The sequence below is a fragment of the Anabrus simplex genome, chromosome 5 (genome assembly GCF_040414725.1).
Source record: "Anabrus simplex isolate iqAnaSimp1 chromosome 5, ASM4041472v1, whole genome shotgun sequence".
NCBI classification, from domain to species: Eukaryota; Metazoa; Arthropoda; class Insecta; order Orthoptera; family Tettigoniidae; genus Anabrus; species Anabrus simplex.
This window is the reverse complement of record NC_090269.1, coordinates 170,202,569-170,229,251: the sequence shown is the minus strand read 5'-3', so window position 1 is coordinate 170,229,251 and position 26,683 is coordinate 170,202,569. Positions and strand designations below refer to the sequence as shown.

General features: G+C 39.9%; 1 protein-coding gene across 3 annotated transcripts in view; it reads right to left on the bottom strand.

Annotated features, from left to right (window-relative positions):
* Mctp (multiple C2 domain and transmembrane region protein) overlaps positions 1 to 26,683 on the bottom strand; it is a 1,410,470-nt gene that overhangs the window by 248,016 nt on the left and 1,135,771 nt on the right. For all 3 annotated transcript variants that reach the window (XM_068227784.1, XM_067148395.2, XM_067148396.2), the window contains one exon: positions 23,708 to 23,856. In XM_068227784.1, coding sequence (XP_068083885.1) covers positions 23,708 to 23,856 — 149 coding nt within the window. The remainder of the gene's footprint in view (positions 1 to 23,707; positions 23,857 to 26,683) is intronic.

Below are 26,683 nucleotides of genomic sequence, written 5' to 3'. Positions count from 1 at the left end.
TCTCTAATAGGGAGCAGTTTGTTACATGTAATAATAATCAGAGTAATGTGAAGGTGATCTCAATTGGTGTGCCTCAGGATTCTGTGCTTGGGCCTTTATTGTTTCTTGTGTTTGAGTCATCAGTCCATAGACTGGTTTGATGCAGAGCTCCATGCCACCCTATCCTGTGCTAATCTTTTCATTTCTACGTAACTATTGCATCCTACATCTGCTCTAATCTGTTTGTCATATTCATACCTTGGTCTACCCCTACCGTTCTTGCCACCTACACTTCCTTCAAAAACCAACTGAACAAGTCCTGGGTGTCTTAAGATGTGTCCTATCATTCTATCTCTTCTTCTCGTCAAATTTAGCCAAATCGATCTCCTCTCACCAATTCGATTCAGTATCTCTTCATTCGTGATTCGATCTATCCATCTCACCTTCAGCATTCTTCTGTAGCACCACATTTCAAAAGCTTCTATTCTCTTTCTTTCTGAGCTAGTTATCGTCCATGTTTCACTTCCATATAATGCCACGCTCCACACAAAAGTCTTCAAAAACATCTTTCTAATTCCTATATCAATGTTTGAAGTGAGCAGATTTCTTTTCTTAAGAAAGCTCTTCCTTGCTTGTGCTAGTCTGCATTTTATGTCCTCCTTACTTCTGCCATCGTTGGTTATTTTACTACCCAAGTAACAATATTCATCTACTTCCTTTAAGACTTCATTTCCTAATCTAATATTTCCTACATCACCTGCCTTCGTTCGACTGCACTCCATTACATTTGTTATGGACTTATTTATTTTCATCTTGTACTCCTTACCTAAGACTTCATCCATACCATTCAGCAACTTCTCGAGATCATCTGCAGTCTCAGATAAAATAACAACATCATCCGCAAATCTCAAGGTTTTAATTTCCTCTCCTTGGACTGTGATTCCCTTTCCAAATTTCTCTTTGATTTCCTTTACTTCCTGTTCTATGTAAACATTGAAAAGGAGAGGGGACAAACTGCAGCCTTGCCTCACTCCTTTCTGGATTGCTGCTTCTTTTTTCAAAGCCCTCGATTCTTATCACTGCAGACTGATTTTTATACAGGTTGTAGATAATTCTTCGTTCTCGGTATCTGATCCCTATCATCTTCAGAATCATAAATAGCCTGGTCCAATCAACATTATCGAATGCCTTTTCTAGATCTACGAATGCCATGTACGTGGGCTTGTCCTTCTTGATTCGATCCTCTAAGATCAGACGTAAAGTCAGGATTGCTTCACGTGTTCCTACATTTCTTCTGAAGCCAAATTGATCTTCCCCCAACTCAATTCAACTTGTTTTTCCATTCTTCTGTAAATAATACGTGTTAAAATTTTGCAGGCATGAGATACTAAACTAATAGTGCGGTGGTTTTCACACCTGTCAGCACCGGCTTTCTTGGGAATAGGTATAACAACATTCTGCCGAAAATCGGATGGGACTACTCCTGTCTCATACATCTTGCACACTAAATGAAATAACCTTACCATGCTGGTTTCTCCTAAGGCAGTCAGTAATTCAGAGGGAATGTCATCAATTCCAGGTGCCTTGTTCCTATTTAGGTCGCTCACAGCTCTGTCAAACTCTGACCTCAAAATTGGGTCTCCCATTTCATCAGCATCAACAGCCCCTTCATGTTCCAGAACGAAATTATCTACATCGTTACCTTGATACAACTGTTGGATATGCTCCTGCCATCTTTCTGCTTTGACTTCTTTCCCTAGAAGTGGCTTTCCATCTGAGCTCTTAATATTCATGCACCTAGATTTCCTTTCTCCAAAGGTTTCCTTGATTTTCCTGTATGCAGCATCTACCTTGCCCAGGACCATACAGCCTTCGACATCCTTGCACTTCTCCTTCAGCCATTCCTCCTTAGCTACCTTGCACTTTCTATCCACTTCATTCTTTAATGGCCTGTATTCTTTTCTGCCCTCTTCATTTCTAGCATTCTTGTATTTTCGTTGTTCATCAATCAGGTCTAGTATCTTCTGAGTTATCCACTGATTCTTAGTTGATCTTTTCTTCCTTCCTAACATTTCTTCAGCAGCCCTACTGACTTCATTTTTCATGACTCTCCACTCTTCCTCTATAGTCTTTCCTTCAGCCTTTTCATTTAGTCCTTGTGCAACATGTTCCTTGAAACAATCCCTCACACTCTTTTCTTTCAACTTGTCTAGATCCCATCTTTTTGCATTCTTTCCTTTCTTCAATTTCTTCAACTTCAGATGGCATTTCATGACCAACAAGTTGTGGTCAGAGTCCACGTCTGCTCCTGGGAAAGTTTTGCAATCCAACACCTGGTTTCTGAATCTCTGCCTAATCATAATGAAGTCTATTTAATACCTTCCAGTGTCTCCAGGTCTCGTCCACGTATACAGCCGTCGTTTGTGGTGTTTGAACCAAGTATTGGCGAGGACTAAATTATGGTCAGTGCAGAATTCAACCAGCCGACTTCCTCTTTCGTTCCTTTGTCCCAATCCAAATTCTCCTACTGTGCTACCTTCTCTTCCTTGGCCTACCACTGCGTTCCAGTCTCCCATCACAATTAGATTCTCGTCACCTTTGACATATTGTATTAAATCTTCTATCTCCTCATATATTCTTTCAATTTCTTCATCATCCGCTGAATTAGTAGGCATATAGAGCTGCACTATTGTGGTGGGCATTGGTTTGGTGTCTATCTTGGCGACAATAATTCTTTCACTATGCTGGTCGTAGTAGCTTATCCGCTGCCCTATTTTCTTATTCATTATTAAACCAACTCCTGCATTACCCCTGTTTGATTTCGTGTTGATAATTCGGTAGTCGCCTAACCAAAAATCCTGTTCTTCCTGCCAACGTACTTCACTTATATCAACTACATCTAACTTTAGCCTATCCATCTCCCTTTTCAGATTCTCTAACCTACCACAACGATTCAAACTTCTAACATTCCACGCTCCGACTCGCAGAATGTCAGTATCCATCTTCCTGATGATCGCCCCCTCTCGTGTAGTCCCCACCCGGAGATCCGAATGGGGGACTAGTTTACCTCCGGAATATTTTACCCGGGAGGAAGCCATCATCAGTACATCATTCATACAGAGAGAGCTGCATGTCCTCGGGAGGTGGTTACGGCTGTAGTTTCCCGTTGCTTTCAGCCGTGTAGCAGTATCAACACAGCTAAGCCATGTTGAGTATTATTACAAGGCCGTATCAGTCAATCATATAGACTGCCGCCCTTGTAACTACCGAAAGGCTGCTACCCCCCTTTCGTTGAACCATTCGTTAGTCTGGTCTCTCAACAGATACCCATCCGATATGGTTGCACCTGCGGCTCTTCTTATCTTCATTAATGATATTGGTCACCTTAAATTAAATGGAAGACTATCCATTTTTGCTGATGACACTAATATTTTTTATACAGGCTCTAGCAATCATGAACTTGAACAAAATATGCAGCAGGATATTCGATTACTTGAAACATGGCTTAATTACAACCGATTAACTATCAATCTAACAAAAACAAACTAATAAATTTTCACAAACCTTTATATGTATTAAATTTGGATAAAAATCTGCTTTTCTTCAATCAAAGAGTAATGAAAGTGCACAGTACTAAATTCTTAGGACTGATTATAGATGAAAATCTGTCGTGGAGTAAGCACGTGACTGGTATCCTCAGTAGATTGCGATATTTTTCTCGTGGGTTGTTGAAGGGTATTTACTATGCTCTTATTGAAAGCCACATCTCTTATATGATACATGTCTGGGCATGGTGTAATAAAGAATTAGGAAGAGAGCACTAAAAATAATTTTCAAACTGCCCATTCTGACACCGACTAAAGATCTGTATAAATATTGTAATATATTATCACTTCCAAACCTCCGCATAAAGGCTTCTATAATTATGATCTATAAAATTCAAAACAAATTAGTCCGCTCAAACACATCAGTAATTACCAATTCACAGATTCATAATTATGAAACAAGAATTATTTATAATATTCACTACAATCAGATTCATTCCACTAGTTATGGTCAAAACTCTCTTTGGCATTTTTCTATAACTATGTATAACTCGCTTCCAAAAAATATAAAAATGTTTCCAACTTTATCTATCTTCAAGAGTAATGTAACTAAATACCTGAAGTAGTATGGTAATTATGGTTAGGAAGCTTTGTCCTATCTTATCTCTTACACCATGTTAAATTATATACTTACTGTATTTTATTTTGTAATCAGATTGTGAATATAGCTGCCATTGTCATTTATTTGTATTGCACCAAGAAGAGCCTTGGCTCAGGTGCCTATATTGAAATGAAATAAATAAATAAAAAAATAAAAACGTGTGAACAAATATTTCAGAGTTCGCATAATTTCTCAGAAGTTCATCTTTTGTGATTAATTTAATTTTCAAATTTAATTTTCATATCTCATAGAAGAACTTTAGGCTTTTCAAGTGTGCTATACATTACATGTAAGGCAGACCCTCCGATGAGGGTGGGAGACATCTGCCATGTGTAGGTAACTGCGTGTTATTGTGGTGGGGGATAGTATTATGTGTGGTGTGTGAGTTGCAGGGATGTTGGGGACAGCACAAATACCCAGCCCCCGGGCCACTGGAATTAACCAATTAAGGTTAAAATCCCCGACCCGACCGAGAATCGAACCCGGGACCCTCTGGACCGAAGGCCAGTACGCTGACCATTCAGCCAACGAGTCGGACTAAACTCGTGTCCTCATCCCGAGGTGGTGCAGCTCTTTTTAGGCACACCCCGGTTGGAGGTGAGCTGCATGTACCATTTCAACCGCATACCAGCCCTCCTGTCATTCTTAAATTTCTGGCAGTACCAGGAATCGAACCCGGGCCTCTGAGGACGGCAGCTAAGAACACTAACCGTTACGCTACATAGGCGGACACTTGTTTCATTTATGAATCCATACGTCCACGGACCTCTCTCAGGTGAGGGCCCAAAATCGGTATATGCTTCCAAATTTTATTGATGAATACTCTGCAATTATCTGCTTATTATATTGTGTACTTATCTTTATATGACATATCATTCATAATACGTCAATACCTACTTCCAGCACAAGCTGTTATCGTTCCAATGGGGATCACTTTGCCCTACTTGTGTCTTACTCAGCTTGGAACACGTACGACGTAGCTAACTGGTTGAATGTGTCCTAACCATCCTCATCCGCGTCCAACCCAGCTCCATACCCTATGCCACGATACCAACGGCCATTTTCAGGGCCAAATAAACAAATCACTCTGTGGTAACTAATAAGTATGCAACCTTGACACATCTCAGGCAACTGGCGGTAAGAAATCATTAGGCAACTGGCGGTAAGAAAACATTACGTGGGATTCGAATATCCGTACTCTCGAGCACTGTGCATGATGATAACTCCGACCGCGCCCCTGCCAAGTGAGCTATTGAAAGGCTTAACGTGCAGCGGGCAGTTCCAGCATATACGATACGTACCATAATCCTGGTCTGTGTGTGCACCTTCTATTGTAAGGTAAGTGTTCTTCGCATCTTCGCTCGTTTTATGGGTTCATTCGAGGTAACCATAATGGAATTATAGTAGCGGTGAATGTGTTGAAAGATGGTCCGCCTAGTCAATACTATTTATTTATTTACCTTTCACCTTAACATCTACTACATGTTTCGAGAATATTATGCATTCTCTTCCTCAGCTGGTGGATTAAAATTCAGTATTAAATAAGACCTGACTAAAATAGGGGGGGCCCCCATTAAAAATCAAAACAATGAGTATTACAATGTAACACTTAAAAATTTCGATGGTACAAACATAGAATTAAAATCCCATTTTGTCAAGTACAAATTAAAAACACAATATAGTAATGTCTAATTAAATACAACGTCTTGTTGATAATATGAATTCACAGTATCCTTGAAGTTGCCTTGCGTAGTTCAAAAAATTTGAGTTAGGAATGAATGAAATTGCATTAAAACTTGAAGTCCTGCCGATATCCACCGTTAATGGGTGTTAAAATGATGCCTATTTAAATTAAAATATTGGACACAGCGTCGTATAATTATGTGAATTTACGGTGTCCTTGGAATTGTAATACTATCTTGCGAAGTTCAATTGGATTTGTACAAGAATAAATGAAGTTGCGTTAAAACTTGGAGTCCTGCCGTTATCTTCGGTTGATAGATGTATTATGCAGCCAGGTTGAAAATAGGTTAAAATGGGCTATAAAAAGGAAATGAAATAGAAATTAACAAAAAGGCTCCGACATGAACAAATGAGAATACAACGAGGCAAAAATATTAAACCTTACCAGTGTGATGATGTAAATATTACGTGTGGCATGCATGTGTTGGATAGATGTGAAGGCACCTGGTGTTGTATGGCAACTGTTTACGGAATTACATTGGGTTGCGCGATGGATGGAAAGAGGGGTGGAAGGAACCGCCCCTGATACTACAGTCATACTTCCCCGCTTACACGCTTGACATCATTCTCTTTTGGCCTCTTACCAGGGTATTGGGTTACCAATTTAAACAACTGATTGTCTTCTGCAATGTGTTCATTTAGGCTGTTCTCATTATCAAATTTTTGCAATTTGTATATTTCTAATTTCTCTAGGGCATTCATTTGTTTGCCTTTGCTTAATGAATGTAATACAGTCATATCAGTTCAATACTTGTGAAATGATGGTTGCTTTCATGCATGTGTTCACACATTGCAGAATATCTAGAATATTTTCGTGCATTGACATGCTCTTTATACCGTACCACCACACTTCTACCCGACTGTCCGACATATTTTCTTCCGCAATCTTGGCACGACAGTTTGTATACTCCTGACTTATTGAACCTACTGTTGGTGTTTACGCTATTGGAATTGAACAATAAATTATTATTATTATTATTATTATTATTATTATTGTTACCGTGTTTTTGTGGTAGTTAGGCGTGAAAGAAGGTGCGGGTGTGAACGGATCTCAAGCTACGAAATTATAGTGCATGTAAAATTAACAAGGTTATATTTTCTTTTCAAAATAAAGAAATAACAATCATGGCAGGTACAGAGTAGCAAGGCAATACAATTACAATATTTACAGGATTTGGGCTTCGAGCCCCAGCCTCACAATTCTTGAGCAATTAGCCCAGTTTTACCCCAAACACAAGTTTCAACAGAGGGGCAGAAAACCCCATTCATGCCTAGGAGCACTTGTTCCAAAATACACAGTAAGGCCTCCTCGAGGCGCGCAGAAAACAAAATTTTCGGGAAAAGAGCAACTTGCTCTAAAAATTCAGGCCTGTCAAAGGCCACACCTAATTCCACTTTCAAGCTGTCCTCTAAGGACATATACACAGGGGTAAAATACCCAACCTACTGAGGTCTATTAAATGAGAAGAAGGTTAATTGCATGACCTCTAAAATAACAATTTGAGAGGAGGCGATCTGCACTCCTAATGCATTTGTTTTAAAACCTAATCTGGCTCTAGGCCACTAATGCAAGGGCTAATCCCATACTACAGAGGTGACTTTAGAAAAGAACAATTTGCTTTACGTTAACGAAGAATAGGTTGAGAAAAATAAGTTCACCTCAAAACAATATGATTGGGAGCTCGAGAGGGTTAAGCACTCTCTATCCCGATATGCAGTTTAAAGATAGAATAGATACATTTTAAGGAAGGTTACATTATGGAAAAACTTCGGACCCGCCCCGAGAGTTAAACTGCTGAGCTAGCAAAGAAAGAAGTTATTAATCGACCATTACCTTATTGTTGACCGCTGCCGAAGAAAGAGGCGCTTCCCGCCCCCTGCTATGTACTTTACACACTGAAAGATGGAACAGAAGTGGCGCAGAGACCCTAAAATCAGCAGTTTATATACTCTCGCGGAAAGTTCGAGGCGTTTCAGGAAGGAAAACACCCGCCCACAATCTTTTTATTGGTGGATAAAGAAAACCCCTACACAAGATGAAGAAGAAACACATTATTGGTGGAAAATTAATTTAAGAAATTCGGGATTGGCTAAATTCAAAACAAGGGGAAAGAAAGGGTTAATATTGCCAACTTAAACAATGACTGAAAGAAATTTAGCAAAGAACAAACTTTTGAAATTAAATTTTCTCCAAAAAACAGTTCTTTCACTCCGCACTAGGGTGCACTATTGTTGATCTTCAGTAGTGTCCTCTAGAAGAGAAAGTTCACACTTCTTACTACAAGCAAAACAAAAATACGTCGAAAATGACACAGTTCAAAAACTCCAAAATTTCCAGGTAGAGACATCTTCTGAGAAAGTAGAAAATTAATACCGTAGATAAAGTTCAGACTTCCTCCAGCAGAGGAGTTTCAGCTGGCGCACATTTTAAATTAGCGGCGTGGAGGTGTACCGCCCGGTACAGACCTCCCCCCCCAAAAGTTCCTCCAGGGGTGACACATGCAATTTGTTTGGAAACAAGGTCCAAGTTTTGATGTTGATATGGAGATTAATTGCAGAAGTATTTATAAGGTTTTCTTAATGTGGTTTGATTCAGTTTCAAAATTTTTGTTGTGACTGGCGAAGTAAAGTCTTTATGTTTGTAGAAGTTGAATTCAGAAGGAAAACTTTAGTTTTAAAGTTGAGGAAAAATTTTCTAAGTCCACCAGATATTGTTGTTGAATTCTCAGGTATAGTAATTGCTGATAGTAACTGTCCATGTAGTTGATGTTGATTAAGTTGGATGGCCAGACCGGCCGTTGCGGCTTGCGTCCAAAGACGGCCGCTCGGACCCCACAAGTACCCTGAGATACCGCTCGCCCGCACTATGAGGGGAGCAGTGGTGTTGAAGCACGCCGCGCCCGCGGTGAACATATACAGGCTGCGGGCAAGTAGTAGGTCGTGCGCCGCACATCAGCCTTGGCCGGGAGGAGAGCTCCGGCTCGCCGTGCACATGTCGTCCTCGCTGGGGTCGAGAGGGCCCTTCCTCTATCCCAGTCGCGGCACGGCGCCGCGCGGCTGCGGGGGCACTGAAACATTAAAACTAGGCGGCAGAATTTGTTGGACCATCATCTTTTTTGAGGACACAGGCTTGTGGAGAGGTTGAGGGGCCAGCGGCGTGCAGATATCCATGGCATTAATTAAGCCACTGTGTAGAGTGGAGCAGGAGACGGGAGCGTGGTAATGACCGTGGCAAGGACAGGATGGCAGTTTAACGGTTCGGGGCAGGTTTCACAAAAATGCTTACTATTAAACAAAATACTATAGAAGGAGCAGAAAGCCTTAAAAGTGAAACTCAAAAAAAAAAAATTTAACCTTCATATTCCTTTCAAGATAATATGAGGCAAGTTAGCACAGAAATTATACAGGTTTCACCTGCGACAAGTGAACCCTAAATATCCTCTCGTTGGCTGGATTGCTTAATAACAACGTAACCGGCGTAAGGAAATCGAGAATGACACACGGCCCATGGAATCTGGGGGCAAGCTTGCCCGCGGGAAAAAAATTCTTGACCATTACTTGGTCACCTACTTTCAAAGGGGTGGGTCTCCGTCCACGATCATACCTTTCCTTAACCTTTTCATGAGACACTTTAAGATTGGCTTTAGCCTTCTTCCAAAGATCTTTAATGTTGTCCGGATCTATTGTCTCAGGTAGAATGTCACTCAGGGACCAGAGGTTAGAGACCGGCGTGTTGGGAACAAACTTGAACATCAAAGAGGCTGGAGTAAATTTATGTGATTCATGAACCGCCGAATTCAAAGCAAAAGCTAACCAATGCAGGGACGTGTTCCACCTGGAATGATCTTCATGATGATAGGCAATAAGCGCGGACCTGAGATTACGGTTAACCCGTTCAGCCAGAGATGGTTGAGGGTAATAAGCAGAAGTAGTTACATGAGAGATGGACAAGTCAAAACAGAATTTACGAAAAAGATATGATGTGAACGCCTTAGCATTATCAGATACAATATACAGGCACGGACCAAAAGAGGCAAAAATAGAATTTAAGCAAGTAATGGTGGACTGAGCGGGAGCCAGCTTAGTCGGAAATAACCGGGAAAATCTTGTGAAACCATCTACGCATACAAAGATGAACTTGTTGGCATTTCCCTTTGACTGGGGGAAGGGTCCTATATAATCAATATACAGGCGTTCCATGGGGCGCGACGCTTGATGCGAAGACAGAAGGCCTACCTTGGTGGACATGGTTGGTTTACTGAGCAAACAAGATTTACAAGCTTTTACTAGTTCACGGATTTCACCGTCCATACCCTTCCAGATGAACCTTTCACGAATCTTTTCACGAGTTTTAAAGATACCAAGATGCCCTCCTAATGGGGTCTCATGATAATACTTGAAGATCATAGGTACAAGAACAGCTGGAACGACAACTTTCATCATCTTATCATGCCTCGATGGGCAACATAAAACACCATTCCTCAGAACATAAGGGACAACATGTTCCCCAGAAGAAAGGGTTTCCATTATCGGAGCCAGCGTCGGATCTTCACGTTGGTATTTCTCGATATCCCTAAAGAGCATGGGAGCATCTGTTAAGATGGCATTAACATCAGATAGCATGGACTCGGGAGGAGATGAACTATCGACCGGTTCATGGTTCTCAACGTCGTTGGAAAACATAAGGCTGAGTCCATCAGCAACAACATTTTCGGTACCTCTGATATGCCGGACATCGAATTGGAAGGCAGAAAAACGGATGGCCCAACGGGCTATACGACCAGTACGACGCGGCCTACCTAAGACCCAGCTTAAGGCTTGATTATCTGTCTCCAGGTCGAATTTGACATGTTCCAGATAGAGACGGAACTTCTCTAAGGCAAAAAAGACTGCCAACCCTTCGAGCTCATAGATAGGATACTTGGCTTCGTGAGCCGATAGAGTCCTAGATGCATAGGCGATGGGTCGCCTCCCTAGTTCAGTCTCTTGAAGAAGGACTGCAGCTACTGCTGACGACGACGCGTCGGTTTGGACGATGAATTTCTTCGAGAAATCAGGCATAGCAAATACAGGGGCATTACAGCGAGCTAATTTAAGATCTTCAAAAGCGGCTTGTTGAGAAGGTCCCCACTCGAATTTGATGCCTTTCCTACGAAGAAGGTTTAAGCGCGCCGCTCTATTAGCGAAGTTAGGAATAAACTTCCTGAAGAAATTGACCATACCAATGAACCTGGCGATACCTTTAACGTCCTTGGGAGGTTTAAAATCACGGATGGCCTGTGTTCTGGAATGATCGACGGCAACACCATCAGGTGACACAATATGCCCTAGGAATGACATAGAGTGCTTAGCAAAGGCCAACTTAGACAACTTGACAGTTAACCCAGCCTTACGAAGGCGATTGAGAACTTCTCGCAGCTGATCTAGATGTTCTTCAAAGGTCTCCGAAAATACGACGATATCATCCAAGTAGTGATACAAGTACTCAAATTTGATGTCGGAGAAGACCCTATCTAGCAGCCTAGTGAGTACAGCTGCTCCCGTGGGGAGTCCGAAAGGCACGCGGTTGTATTCGTATAAGTTCCAGTCCGTGGCAAACGCTGTAAGATGTTTAGACTCTTCGGCAAGGGGAATTTGATTATAGGCCTGATTCAAGTCCAAGATAGTAAAGAACTTGGCCTTACGAAACCATGAAAAACAAGAATGAAGGTCAGGAAGGGGCACAGATTGCAACACCACCTTCCGATTGAGAGCCCTATAATCAATGACAGGCCTGAAGCCTCCTTGGGGTTTCGGGACTAGCAAAATAGGCGAAGAATACGCCGACTTAGAGGGCCTAATAATACCATCCTTCAACATTTGATCGATGATTTCTTTCAATGCCTTCATTTTAGGTGGAGATAGCCTATATGGTGGAAACCGGACAGGAATCGAATCCGTGACCTCAATTTTGTATTCAATAAGGTCAGTAACACCAAGAGTATCAGAGAACACCTCTGGAAATGACTGACATAATTTACGAATACTATCAGCCTGCTCCTCAGGTAGATGTCTAAGGTCTAACAACATCTCATCCTGGGTAGGCGAAATAGATGAACATGATACAGAATTACACTTTAACAAGGGAATTTTACAATTGGACGCAAATTTGAATGTGCACGACCTACTCTGGAGATCGAGCACAAGACCAGTATAAGAAATGAAGTCAGCTCCCAATATAATGGGGCAAGACAAGTGCTTAGCCACAAACAATTTGATTTTCCATGTAAATTTAAAAATACGAATTTTGACATTTACAGAACCTAGGATTTCCAATGGAGATGAATTAGTCGACACATATTGAACAGGAGATGAGACATAGTCAGGTAGTTTACAAACAGATTTCAATTTTGAATACCATTGGTCCGAAGTAATTGAACAAACACTGCCTGAATCTAATAGAGCTGTTATAGGCTCGTCATTTAACTTAATCTTAAGAAAAGGAACAGGTGCGGGGGTATCCGCCGCAATCCTAAGACATTCTTTGGGGCATTCGAAAGATGAATTTGAGGATAGAACATTCCCTGAATTTTCTACCTGTTTACCAGGGGCTGAGCCTCGGGAAGAGGGATTAGTTGACTCAGCCGAAGCCACTAGTCATTTTTTATTATTGGCATTGGTGGAGTTTGCACCAGAAGTTGAGCAGGAGGGGGTGCTATTTGAATTTGGGCAATTTTTGGCGATATGTGAGAAATCCCCACATTTAAAACAGCCTTGTGATGAACCAGCCCCATTCCTTGTCCCACTCGACTTGATCAGTGGACACTTATTGCGCAGATGGTCGGGCGACCCGCAAGCATAACATTTACGGGGTGTGACTGGTCGGCGAGGTGGAGGCCGAGTATTACTAAAGGAAGGCGGGGGTTCTTTCGCGACACGCAAAGAGTCGGCGTATCTAACTCCTTCCGCTGAGACGGCCAATGCTTCAAGTTCAGAGAAGGTTTGCGGGCACGCCGCGAAACACAAATATGACCTATAGGATCGTGAAATTCCTTCCACAATAGCTTGTACAATCTGATCCTCAGGGAAGTGAAGAGCAAACACCCTAGTATAGAACTTAATATCTTGGATGAAATCTGCCAAGTTTTCATCCAAGCGCTGTACCCGATAATAGTACTTCTGAATAAGGGAGGACCTTGCCCTGGCCGGGATGAAGTTAGCTAGCAAGTGGGCGTGGAAGTCTTCAATCGATGATTGCTCGGCAATGGCTCTAACTATTTTGTCTGAGAGAATACCTATTGCATAGGGATAGATAATTTGCAAAATTTGACATGGAGAAAGAGAAAACACAAGAGCATGATCCTGAAATTCAACTAAAAATCTTAAAAATGAAATTACGTCACTGGTGGTATTAACGGAAAACTTAGAGATACCTCTGAGCAACATTGCCAATGGATGAGGCAAGCTGCCATACCCGGGTGACATAGTAGGTAAAGGTTTCAATGGCAAGGAAATTAATTCAGAACGTATATTATTCAACGATGCACGGCGTTCAGACTCGTTGTCCAATGGGGCAGAGATAGTTTGAGCGGCAACGGTTATCCTATTGGCTTCTCCCTTAGGAGGCTCTTCCTCGCTACCGACATTCATCGTGGTGGGTTGATCAATTTTGGGAGGAACTTCCCCAGTTAACAATTGAGTGACCTTGCTAGATAATTCAGAAATACTTTCAAGCAACGTACTAGCTTCCTTCCTCTGAACGTCATTCAACTTCAGAGACAACAGATCGTTAACTCTATTTGAAAAATGATATAGCCTGGCTTGCACACGCTTAATTTGATTAGGAAAAGGATCATTTTCGTCAAAAAACTAACTACCGATGCTAGCCCAGTAGTATTCTCGGTGATCGTGGAAAGAGAGTCGTCAATTTCTTTCTCTCCCAAATTGGGGATGGAAATGGGCAAATCAAGGGACTCTCTAAGCTTGTTGGTATCTATCGCAACCGTGCCTCCAGATTGCACATTTCTGATAGTTAACTCATAGATCAACTCCTCCTTGCGCAAATAGTTAAGATGGAGAATATCGCGAGGGCCGGGCATGATGACAGAACAATTTTGAAAAAATTAGAAAATTCCAGCAACTGAGAAAATTGTTAGAGTTTGAATCAAGGCAATGTTTAGCCGTCAAAAGGGGCTAAATTGAGACCCATTCAACCACGCTCTGCTACCACTTGTTACCGTGTTTTTGTGGTAGTTAGGCGTGAAAGAAGGTGCGGGTGTGAACGGATCTCAAGCTACGAAATTATAGTGCATGTAAAATTAACAAGGTTATATTTTCTTTTCAAAATAAAGAAATAACAATCATGGCAGGTACAGAGTAGCAAGGCAATACAATTACAATATTTACAGGATTTGGGCTTCGAGCCCCAGCCTCACAATTCTTGAGCAATTAGCCCAGTTTTACCCCAAACACAGGGGCAAAAAACCCCATTCATGCCTAGGAGCACTTGTTCCAAAATACACAGTAAGGCCTCCTCGAGGCGCGCAGAAAACAAAATTTTCGGGAAAAGAGCAACTTGCTCTAAAAATTCAGGCCTGTCAAAGGCCACACCTAATTCCACTTTCAAGCTGTCCTCTAAGGACATATACACAGGGGTAAAATACCCAACCTACTGAGGTCTATTAAATGAGAAGAAGGTTAATTGCATGACCTCTAAAATAACAATTTGAGAGGAGGCGATCTGCACTCCTAATGCATTTGTTTTAAAACCTAATCTGGCTCTAGGCCACTAATGCAAGGGCTAATCCCATACTACAGAGGTGACTTTAGAAAAGAACAATTTGCTTTACGTTAACGAAGAATAGGTTGAGAAAAATAAGTTCACCTCAAAACAATATGATTGGGAGCTCGAGAGGGTTAAGCACTCTCTATCCCGATATGCAGTTTAAAGATAGAATAGATACATTTTAAGGAAGGTTACATTATGGAAAAACTTCGGACCCGCCCCGAGAGTTAAACTGCTGAGCTAGCAAAGAAAGAAGTTATTAATCGACCATTACCTTGTTGTTGACCGCTGCCGTTGAAAGAGGCGCTTCCTGCCCCTGCTATGTACTTTACACACTGAAAGATGGAACAGAAGTGGCGCAGAGACCCTAAAATCAGCAGTTTATATACTCTCGCGGAAAGTTCGAGGCGTTTCAGGAAGGAAAACACCCGCCCACAATCTTTTTATTGGTGGATAAAGAAAACCCCTACACAAGATGAAGAAGAAACACATTATTGGTGGAAAATTAATTTAAGAAATTCGGGATTGGCTAAATTCAAAACAAGGGGAAAGAAAGGGTTAATATTGCCAACTTAAACAATGACTGAAAGAAATTTAGCAAAGAACAAACTTTTGAAATTAAATTTTCTCCAAAAAAACAGTTCTTTCACTCCGCACTAGGGTGCACTATTGTTGATCTTCAGTAGTGTCCTCTAGAAGAGAAAGTTCACACTTCTTACTACAAGCAAAACAAAAATACGTCGAAAATGACACAGTTCAAAAACTCCAAAATTTCCAGGTAGTGACATCTTCTGAGAAAGTGGAAAATTAATACCGTAGATAAAGTTCAGACTTCCTCCAGCAGAGGAGTTTCAACTGGCGCACATTTTAAATTAGCGGCGTGGAGGTGTACCGCCCGGTACAATTATTATTGTTATTATTATTAACTGTCCTAAAGGATACATGGATATTGTGTTTCCTAAACAGTTTAACCAAACTGTATGATTGTTTATTAATGTAAGTGAATGTAGCGAATTTCTTTTTTTCTTCCTTATTTACAAGTAGAGTGTTAGGTCTATTCTCGACCTTACTCTTTATCCTATTGACATAGCTTTTGGCGTAACCGTTTCTTTTGGCAATATTTTGTATAATGTTTATCTCTTTATTAAAATCATTTATGTTTAATGGTATTCTTACTGCTCTATTGATGAAGCTGTAAAATGCCGCTTTCTTATGTTCTCCTGGGTGGTTCGAGGCTTTCCTAATAACATTTGTGTGTGTAGGTTTTCTAAATACTTGGTAAATCAGGTTTTTATTGTCTCTGGTTACTGTTACGTCTAGGTAGTTTAGACTTTTATTATCTTCCGACTCAATTGTAATCATTATATGTTTATCAAGGTTGTTTAATTGGTCTAACAGTTCGTTTGGCTTGAGTTCTTGTTCGTTAATGATAGCGAACGCGTCATCAACAAACCTTAACCGTAAGTCTAATCCTTTTATTTTACAGACTATTTTATTAAATTCCATATGGTCCATAAATATATCTGCAAGTATACCAGACGCTGGTGATCCCATGGCCAACCCATTAACTTGTTTGTACACGTTGTTGTTGAAAGTAAAAAAGTTGTTTTTAATATTAACTTTAATAAGTTGATGAATTCATCAATTTCTACTTTACTCAACGAACTATGTGTGTTTAAGTTGTTCTTAACAATGTTGATAATCTCCGTGATCGGAATATTCAAATACATATCTTTCACATCAAAGCTATGGATAGTATTATATTGCGATAAAATTAAATTTTTTGTCCTATCACAAAAATCTATGGTATTGCGGAGACTTGTATCTACATTAAATCTGTTATGTTTCTTTAAAAACGTGTGTACAAATTTGGCCGTTTTATATGTAGGACTGCTTCTGAAGTTTACAACCGGTCTAATAGGTATGCCTTCTTTGTCTACCCTAGGCATAGCCCTCAATTTCGGTAATCCTGGGTTCATATTTACCAAGCGTTTTGTTTCATTCGAATTCATCAAAAAATTAGTGTTAGCTAAAATTTCTTTGAAAGTTTTTTGCATGTTGTTAATGGGGTCCTTCTTTATCTAACGAAAGTTGTCTCCCTTCAAAAAATCATTCGTTTTACTGATGTAATCATCTTTATTCATTAAAACTATAGTGTTACCCTTGTGCCCGTTCGCATCTCGTAGACCAACAACAAAATGGCGGCGTAGGAAGGTATGGCCCATGCGATCTACTAAGGCAATGAACTTCGTATCAATGCAACGTATAGGAGGCTATGTACGTCACGGAAAGGATAGGTTTCGAAGACACTGGAGAACAGTAGAGGCTCATTTGAATTGTTTTAAAAAAATATAGCAGCGGGTGAATTGTTTAAAGAGACTCTAAAAAAAATTACTTTCATCTAGACAAGACGCAGATGCGAGCAGATCTACGTATTCCAAGAATAGATTTGCCTACTGAAGAAGAATATTAATTATATATATTCGCGACAGCATATAATTAAAGTATTCATCGATGTATGCCAGTAGATGAGCCGAGAAAGAAATATAAATATATAAATTTTGGTGATATACGACGGATTTGGAAGATCAAGTAGCAACGTAACGATCGAAAGAATCGGAATTCACCATTGTGAAATATTTAATAACTACACACGAGAAGAATATAACTACCGTAGCAGTAAAAAAATAATAATTATTTACGGAGAAAACTTTTTACAAAAAGAAAAACTTTAACGATTATCTTTAATAACAGAAAATGCAGAATATCATGACTAATTACTGCGCACAGGGAATTCTTTTCATTGTCAACAGATACATGAGGATGACTGTCTGCTAATTCATCAAGATGGACCGAACTGGGGATATGTACCGTCGAATCAGATGACCAGGCGGAGATTATTGGACAGACCAACCAGTGGAGATGATGACGTTGGATGAGCATCGGCCAGCCGAAAGACCGGATGATACGAAGTCGTCTGACGAGCTATGTAACCAGCAGATGACCGTGAATGTCCAGTTCAGACAGAGATCCAGTTCCAATCTGAGGGTCTAGCAGCAAGTGAAGGACGGAGCAACCACCAGACCAGATGTAGCAACTGACGAGCTAAGTCCATACTTTTCTATAGTAGAGTAGTTTCTTGCAATCTGCACCCTCAATCTATTTTGGCATGTGCTGAGAGTTTGGTGATTTATGAAGTAATTAAGAACGCGCGTGTAATATAAGTAATGTGTGAGATACTTAAGATTTTAAAATTAGATGGAAGTGATGAATTAGAATGACAATATGACATATACTAGATACTGCACTAGCACATCGACTGTGGAAATAATATCCGATAAGAGAAAGGTATGTTACTTGAGTAGAGCTAGAATCAATGAGTCTAAGTTACTAGTAAAGGTTCGATTAATCTCGTTTTACCTGAGTATAGTTTACGTCACGAATTACCTGCGCAATACGATGATCGTTGACAAATTAAGTATTCTTTTCGTCAGAGAAAGAGGGCATATGAATTCATATTACTGTTATTAAAAATAGAGGTTATTGACTGCGTATTTTGCTAAGCAATTCTTGAATATTTAGCATATGGTTTCGGAGTTATGGCTATATGCATGCGGCTAAATGGAAGCCGATAGGATGTTAAAGCATCGACGGTAGTGTATTGAAATGTGATTATATATTGATGAATGGTTTAAGTGAAGAGATTTAGTTATGTTCTACGGGAAGTGTAAGAATTGCTATTTGACGTGTTAATGATTTATTAGTAATATAAGGTGAGTTTCTATGCCATGTTGTAAATATACGTCAAGAAGAGAATTCCGCGCAGATGACCATTTCAAGGTAAGGTAAACATGAATTATGTAGAATTGTATCGTGACAGTGATATTGTGTTTGACTTGGGTGAATAACAGGTACTGCGTAAGAGAGAGTGTTCTTATATATGATGCAATAGACTCATGATTGATTAGATATCTAGTATTTCATGGAGCGGTGATCTTACAGGTTGATATGAAATACCTGCATTCTATACTATCCATACACGTACAGTAGCACGTATATAAATGAAATATTGAGAATGTGCAGATTATAAGAGTACATTGAGCCACTAATAGATGAGTGTGTAGATTAGAAACTATTCGAAGAGTTAGTTAGATTTTTTTTTATTTCTACTCAGATAAATATGATTTTAACTCAGTATATAAAAATGAAGAATATTACAATGGTTAGTTAGGAGCCAAATATCGTAGGCACGAGGGTGGTATTGCTTTAGCTCGTAAGTCGTTACTTGTTCACACTAGAAAGATATTACCTAACACTCGGAGTTCAAACCCATGAAAGACTTTAACTTATGAATGGAAGGTCGGTGAACACTGCCACAATTTAATACACGCGAAAGTGTATAGTTGGGAAACATGTCTCATATGTTGAGAGGATAACTTTAATAATTAACAGAGCAGTATTTACAATATGAAAATTTTATTTGATTCCTTGAATGCTCAATGATCGTAAATATTATATTAAAAAAATGTAATACTTTCGGAACATGGCTACGAAGGTTCACATGTGTATTTATTGGAATTTGAACTTATAAATGAGAGAATGTTTGCATTTTTTTAAGTTCCACTATTTTATCTTAAATGAGCCAGCGCTGACTCTAACTTATTTTCAAATGATGTGATAACACGGAATTAATACTACCCAGATTTCATTATATCTCGAACATTAATTTTTGTCAATAAATAATCTTATATATTTTCTTTAGTATGTGACTGAGTTATGATTTCTGTTCTGGTAACGTTTAGAGTTAAGTTAGTTGTTAAGTTTTCTAGATGTAAGCAATCGACAAGTTCTTACAAACGAAATGCGAGATGATTTCTAGATATCGGTCGTCATTCTTGTGGATATTGATACTCCCATCACGAGTACCCCAGCGGCTAATTTCTCTTCAGAAACCACGTCAAATAATTACATATAAAATCTCAGATTTTATGGGCGGAAAAAGGATACCCTGAGAAGAATTAATGAGCTACCGGGATAATCTTGCACTGACCGTTGGAAGAGCGGGTGCACCCTTGTCAGCCTTCGTGACAATTATGTTATTATCCTTGATCTTCTTATTAATATTTCGGAGATTGTTATTTGTGTGGGTATCTGCGATGGTTTTATGTTCCATTATTTTACAAATTTTACTTTTAGCCTCGAACCTCATATTCTCTTGTTCATCTATAGGTATCTCTGCAATTGCTACTTCAGATCCCGCTATCAGTTTCACTAGTTCTCTATTTTGGACAGTCTTACTCGTGTGTGGCCAGTTATGTTTGGGACCCTTACTTAAGATTTCGACGTCGTCATCGTTGAAATCAACGTTGGTCAGGTTTTTGAGTGGCGGATAAAATGTGTGTGTTGTCGTGTATGTGTTATTGTTTCGCATTTCATCTTTGGTGATGCAATTTGTCTTCAATGAGCCTCTGGTATTTTCTATTTAGAATATCTTGTTTTTTCTTTAGTATTGTAAATAATGAGATGTCAATGTTAAATTGCGCCTCCTCCCATTCCAGAGTCGAAATTTGACTAGTGATGAGTAGGTGTAATTCATAAAGCGTGTTTTTCAGCTTCGTTTTTTTAAGGTGTAAGAAACTGATTTCATCTTTAATCCACAAGTGATTTACTTTCCGCTGTGTTCTCATTTCATGACGCAGCAGTCTACCTCTCTTTTGTACGGAATTCAAATGTTTAGGTATAACGTTACTTTTAATACATTTCTTAAGAAAGTTCAGGTCTTTTGAAATACTAAGAATTTTAACCTTGGTGTTCTTAAATTTGTTTATCATTTTTCTAGCCTGGCTGGCATAATCATTATTAATAATCTTGACCGTGATGGTCGGGATTGGATCCGTATTGACTTAGTAACAGTGAATGTGTTGGAAGATGATCCGCCTAGTCAATACTATTTATTTATTTACCTTTCACCTTAACATCTAGTACATGTTTCGAGAATATTATGCATTCTCTTCCTCAGCTAGTGGATTAAAATTCAGTATACAATAAGACCTGACTAAAATAGGGGGCCCCCCATTAAAAATCAAAACAATGAGTATTACAATGTAACACTCTGGGAGGCCTGATATTATCATTGTTGGAGCAAGTGCTCCATGTATTGAGGGATTTCTGCCCTTGTATAAATTTGTACTCTTTTGTAATTTTGAGCTGGGAACTCAAAAATGTAAAACCACGGGCTTGTAGCCCAAGAGAGTTAAAGTTCTGAAATCTTGGACTTTCCTAAGTCTTGTTTCTAAATTGCTATGTCATTGTTAAATTTGTTGTTTTTCAAAAATATAACCTTAAATTTTTAATAATTGTACCGGGCGGTACACCTCCACGCCGCGAATTCAATTATTGCGCCAGTTGAAACCTCTCTACAGGAGAAAGCCTGAACTTTAACAAACTGTATTAACTCAACGGTTTCTCGGAAGATGTCACTACTGTAAATTTGGTGATCTTGAAGTGTTCTGAACTGTGTCTATTTTGATTTGTGTTTGTTTGCTCCGTATCAAGAAGTTTGAACATTCTCTAACAGATGTTGCTACCCAAACCTATGGTAACACACTCTGGTGCAATGGAATGAACTTTCTTGAAGAAATATTGTATTCCTAAGTTTTATTTTTACTAAATTTTGTTCTGTGGTTTGTGGGTTGGCAATATAAATCCTTTCCCTCCGCCAGTTTTGAAATTAGCCAATCATAAATTTCTGTAATTAATTTCCCACCAATAAGGTATTTCTTCATCGGCTTGTGTATTAGTTTTTGCTGGTAGCCAATAAAAGTTTGTGGGCGGGTTGTTGTCATTCATGAAAGGTCTCGAATGTTCCACGAGGGTATATAAACTGCTGATTTTCTTGTCTCGGTGCCACTTCAGTAACATCTTTCTCAGTGTGTGAATATATAGGAATATATAGCAGGGGGCGGGAAGCGCCTCTTTCTTCAAGCAGCAGCTCATCTACAAGGTAATGGCCTGTTAACATCATCATTTCTTGCTAGCTCAGCAGTCTACTCTCGGGGAGGGTTCGAAACCTTTAATATGTAACCAATTCCTTTAAAATGTGAATTAACTTTCTGTGTATGTCAAAAACTTCATATCTCTTTTACTGTAAAGCGGAGATAGAGAGTGCTTCACCCTCTCGAACTCCCCTTCATTTTGAAATTGAGGTGACTACGTTTTCATAACCGTTTCTTCTCTTCCTTATGCATTAAAGTTTTCTCATACGTGTCACCTCCCTAGTTTGGGATTAGCCCCTGTATATCGGCCTAGAGCCACTTAGGTTTTAAAAAGTGTATTACTAGTGCAAACTACGCCTCCAGTCAATTTGGTGTTTAGGGCCATGTAATTAACCTGTTTCTTTCCTGAGTAGGCCCAGTAGGTTGGGTACATGATACCCTGTGTAAATTTGTAAGTTGTGCCTGCAGGCAAGCGATTGTAAAAGTCGAGGATGCCTTAAATAGGCGTGAGTAACTGGGAGCCGGTTCGCTCGTTTCAAATTAGGTTTTGAGTGCCTCTTGAAGGCCGGAATGTATTTGGTGAGAGCAAGTGCTCTTTGATTTCAGGGGAATTCTGCCCCAGGTGGTCTGGTTGAATATTGGTAAAGTGGAGCTTGGAGCTCATTAATTATTCACCCGGGGCTTGAACCCCAGCAAATGTAATTTATTAACTTGTTTTCCTGCTACTTGGTACCTGTTTCTCTGTTGTTGTTATTTGTTGACTTTGAAAAGAATATATAACCTTTGTTAAAGTTTTAAATTAACTTTAATTTTGTAGTTGAGACCTATTCCCGCCCGCGCCTTCTTTCACCTCTAACTACCACGGATAACTCCGTAACAATAATAATAATAATAATAATAATAATAATACCGAGCTCGATAACTGTAGTCGCTTAACAGTGGCCAGTATTCGGGAGATAATGGGTTCGAACCCCGCTGTCGGCAGCCCTGAAGATGGTCTTCTGTGGATTTTCATTTTCACACCAGGGACATGCTGCGGGTTTTAGTTTATTTAAGGCCACGGTCGCTTTCTTCCCACTCCTAACCCTTTCCTGTCCCATCGTCGCCATAAACGTCGGAGCGACGTAAAGCAGATTGTAAAAAATAATAACATTTGACAATAAATAAAGACCAATTGTATATACATACAGTAGGTCACGTCAATTCTAATGCATGGTATAGTAAACATATTTTTTAGGGTTAATTATTAATCGGTCCAGCGATCTAGACCCCGATTTCGATTCTTGGCAGTTCAGGGATTTTTACCTGGATCTGAAGGTTGGTTCGAGGTTCATTCGTCTACGTGAGGACAATGGAGGAGCTAAATGACAGTGAGATATCTGCCCTGTCTAGATAGCCAAGAATAACGGTCGAGAGGATTTGTTGCGCTGAACACGCTTCACTTCGTAATCTGCATGCCTTCGAGCTGAACAGAAGTCGCCTGGTAAGCCAAGGTCCACCAGGGCTACAGCGCTATGGGTTTTCTTTCATTCATATAGTATATGTTGTACGCGCAATGGCGTGCAACCATTAAAAGAACACAGGGTTTAGAATGAGCCACTGAGTCTCTAGGCCTTAAATACACCACTAGTTTATACCATATTTTGTACCAAAATGACCTGCATAAAGCACAGGCGATGGAAGATGTTTTCAAAACACAGTCTCCAAATTTATGTAAAATGACATGTTTAAGTGATATATTTTTGTAGTCAAATTTATCAGGCACCTTATTTATTATTACATGATTAATATTGAAAGAATGCAACTAAAATAGAGGTTTGAAAGCAAAATTAAAAATGTGAAACTGTTGCAGCTAAAATTGGTTATAATGTCATACATGAAATAAAAATATTTGCAATATGTCAACTAAAGAAACCGAAATTGTTAGGTAAATCAAATTACATTACAGGTGTTATGCTCAGTAAAAACTTATAGCAATACCCTTCTTATGTGTAGCTTTGTGAGCAGATAGTTCCCACACCTGAACTTGGCATAAGGGTCGCTGAAGCCATCGATGTCCATGGGTAGGAGATTCTTGCCTTCTACCAGAACAATGGTTACTACCGAACTCCATATCTGACTTTTCAGGCGACGGTTCACATCACACAGCTTGGTGTTGCGTTGGAAATACTGTAAAGGATAACAAATATGTATCATTAATACCTACATGTAGCACAACTAATAAACATTATTAAAAAGCACTTAAGGTCTAAGTTTCACAATTTCCATATTTGTAAAACAAACAAAATATAGTTGAAATATCGGATTGATAATAATAGACCTATATTCTAAAACAGAAACACGCGAGTATTTTCTTATCTCTGTAATTCATTTTATTTTTATTATGATTGAAATTTAACTGCCTAGGATACATAGTTCATTCTGTGGACTAGTGGTAAAGTAGTGGTCGCCTGACCCCAAGATCGCGTGTTCAAAGCCAGCAGGGCTACTTTTGGAAGGGTGCAAAGAGCCCATTCCGCACTCCATGCTGTTCGATATCGGCACGTAAAGAAACCCTCATGACACATTTCTTGTTTAACTGGCAAAATAAACTGAATAACACCTTTCCATTTCTAATGGATGCAGTAGCCTATTTATGAATCTGTCTCTAGGCACAGGCCAGAGTAAGACGTAGTTTCTACCTAAGTCCCAGTCGCACACATGGTTGTGACACAACAGAAGCCGATGCTAAGGATAATGACATTCGTAATGAGTGGTACTAGTGGTGTTACTAGGGAATCATAGCCAATTAATTAATTAATTCATTAATTCATACACTTATGTAAGGCTATAACCGAAGTAGGACGGGATAGGACGGGCCTATCCCAATCGAATATGTAGAGTGATCTAAATGCAACAGAGAAAGAAGAATAGGGAGGGGGCACATGAGGTGCGGGATTTCCGCTTACGTGTGCCTCGCAGAAATTAGGGAATGGTGAGAAATTAGTGTTTGACAGCTATTAGATCAGGTGGGGTCTTCTGTTTGGGCCTCAAGGGAAAGGGCCGGACGTGTTATCCTTGGGAAGGTGGCTCCTTTTTCTCACCAGGGGTGGATAACACGACCGGGCAGTAGTCATGCATAATCCCATCCATGCATTTATCCTGCCAATCGAATGCTCTCTCCTCAGTTGGTGGCTATCCGTGACTGGGAGGGAAGTGTTCATTCATTTATTCATGCATGCATGACAATATTATTCGGTCATGGAATAATTAAAAAAACCTCATTCATGCATTTATGTACACCTATGTATAGTGTCTGTGAAAATGAAGGAGAACTCTGTACAGACTTATGATAAATAAATAAATACTTAAAAACGTTGGAATACTAGTGGTGTTACTCATAGGTTCAGCCGTTATGTTTCTAGACCAGCGAGGAAAGCAATGGCAAAACTAACTCATTTCTCATCTTCCCTAATACGCCTCATTATAGCTCCGCCATAGGTTTTTTGCAGTTTCATTAAGGCCTCATAACCCCTGGTGGTGCTATTTGAGGATCTAACCGACCTGTGGACTGATTGCCAACATATATTTCGAATATAAGTCGAATCTCATTATTCCTCCATTTTAAGAGTGTGGCACAGCAGAAGACTACTAGGAAAATGAGCAGTAAGGTAGTTTCTCATTGCTTCCTATACTGAACCAGAAAGTGCCATTACATATCAGTATGCCAAGCTCACTAAAATACACACACCAACTACTTTTACACCGTTCATAACAAGGTTTGCCTATATAGGGATGGCACGTATCTCAGTCACCTAAAGCCAACAGGTCAATAAAAGTAACACATTTGTTCTTGCATGTACTAAAAGACACATCACACTGTAAACATAAAGTATCTCTGCAGGAACGGATCTCAGCTTGATGTTTGTATATTTCATTCAGTAAGAACCGCTCTCACCAGGCAATTAAATGAAAATCGATAGCTTGCAGATATCACTTTAATTTATTACTGGACTGTGTTCGTTCAGTTTGTGCCTTCAAAAGATAACAAAGGGAATACGTAACAAGTAATTAGTTTTCCACGGACATTTATATATCGGGACAGTATCTGGCAAAGTGTGAAGGCCAAATAGTCATGATCCCTCAGTGATTATTGAGTTCTAGATGAGGTTGACGTCAGGAAGGGCATCCGGCCATAAAAACCCGCTATGACAGATTCATCTCACCTCATACCCGACCCCGTAGAGAAACGGGACAAGGGTTGGACAAACAAAGTACGGAGAAGAAGCATTTTAATGATTTAAGTACATTAAAATGCTTCTTCTTCTTCTTCATCTTATGTTTAGCCTAACACTTGTTTTATATCACTTAAAAAGGTTTCGAGATAAGGATATTGATAAAGGGAGCAAGTTATATTAACTGAACGCAAGCGAACTCGTGTAAAACCAAATCCAGTAAATACAGCGAAACAACAGAAACTCTGCAAACGCACACGGCCTAACCACTCAAAGGCTGGTTCTATTAGCGTAATCGTAAGATCTGCGGCCGTGAAAGAAATTTTTGAAATTGTATCTCCATGGGGAGTATATATTTTTGAGAACGGAGAGTTCACTTCTCCTTTAGCAGATTAGCAATCCCTGTTTGCTAACTTGGCGGGACCACGCAGCTGGCCAGGACCGTTCCCCTCCTCTTACCTCTTCTCGTAGTCGCCGCCCGCCCCGCCACCCACGCCACCAGCGCAAGCGGTTCCCCTACCCGCTCAACAACCTAACTTCTTCCTACCGCCCCTCCCGACCCTCGACCTTCTCCGTCTTCTTGCCACTTCCGTTACCAACATTAGCGCCACACTTTCCTACCTTCTCTCACAATACTACCCTCCCCCCTCAACCCACTTTCTACCAGCTCCATTTATGTAATACGCTTATGTACATCTCCGTAAATACATGTCACTTTCTGTAATGCGCGCCCACGATCCATCAGTCTTAAATAAAGTCTATTGTCCCCTCTTCCCCTGCTG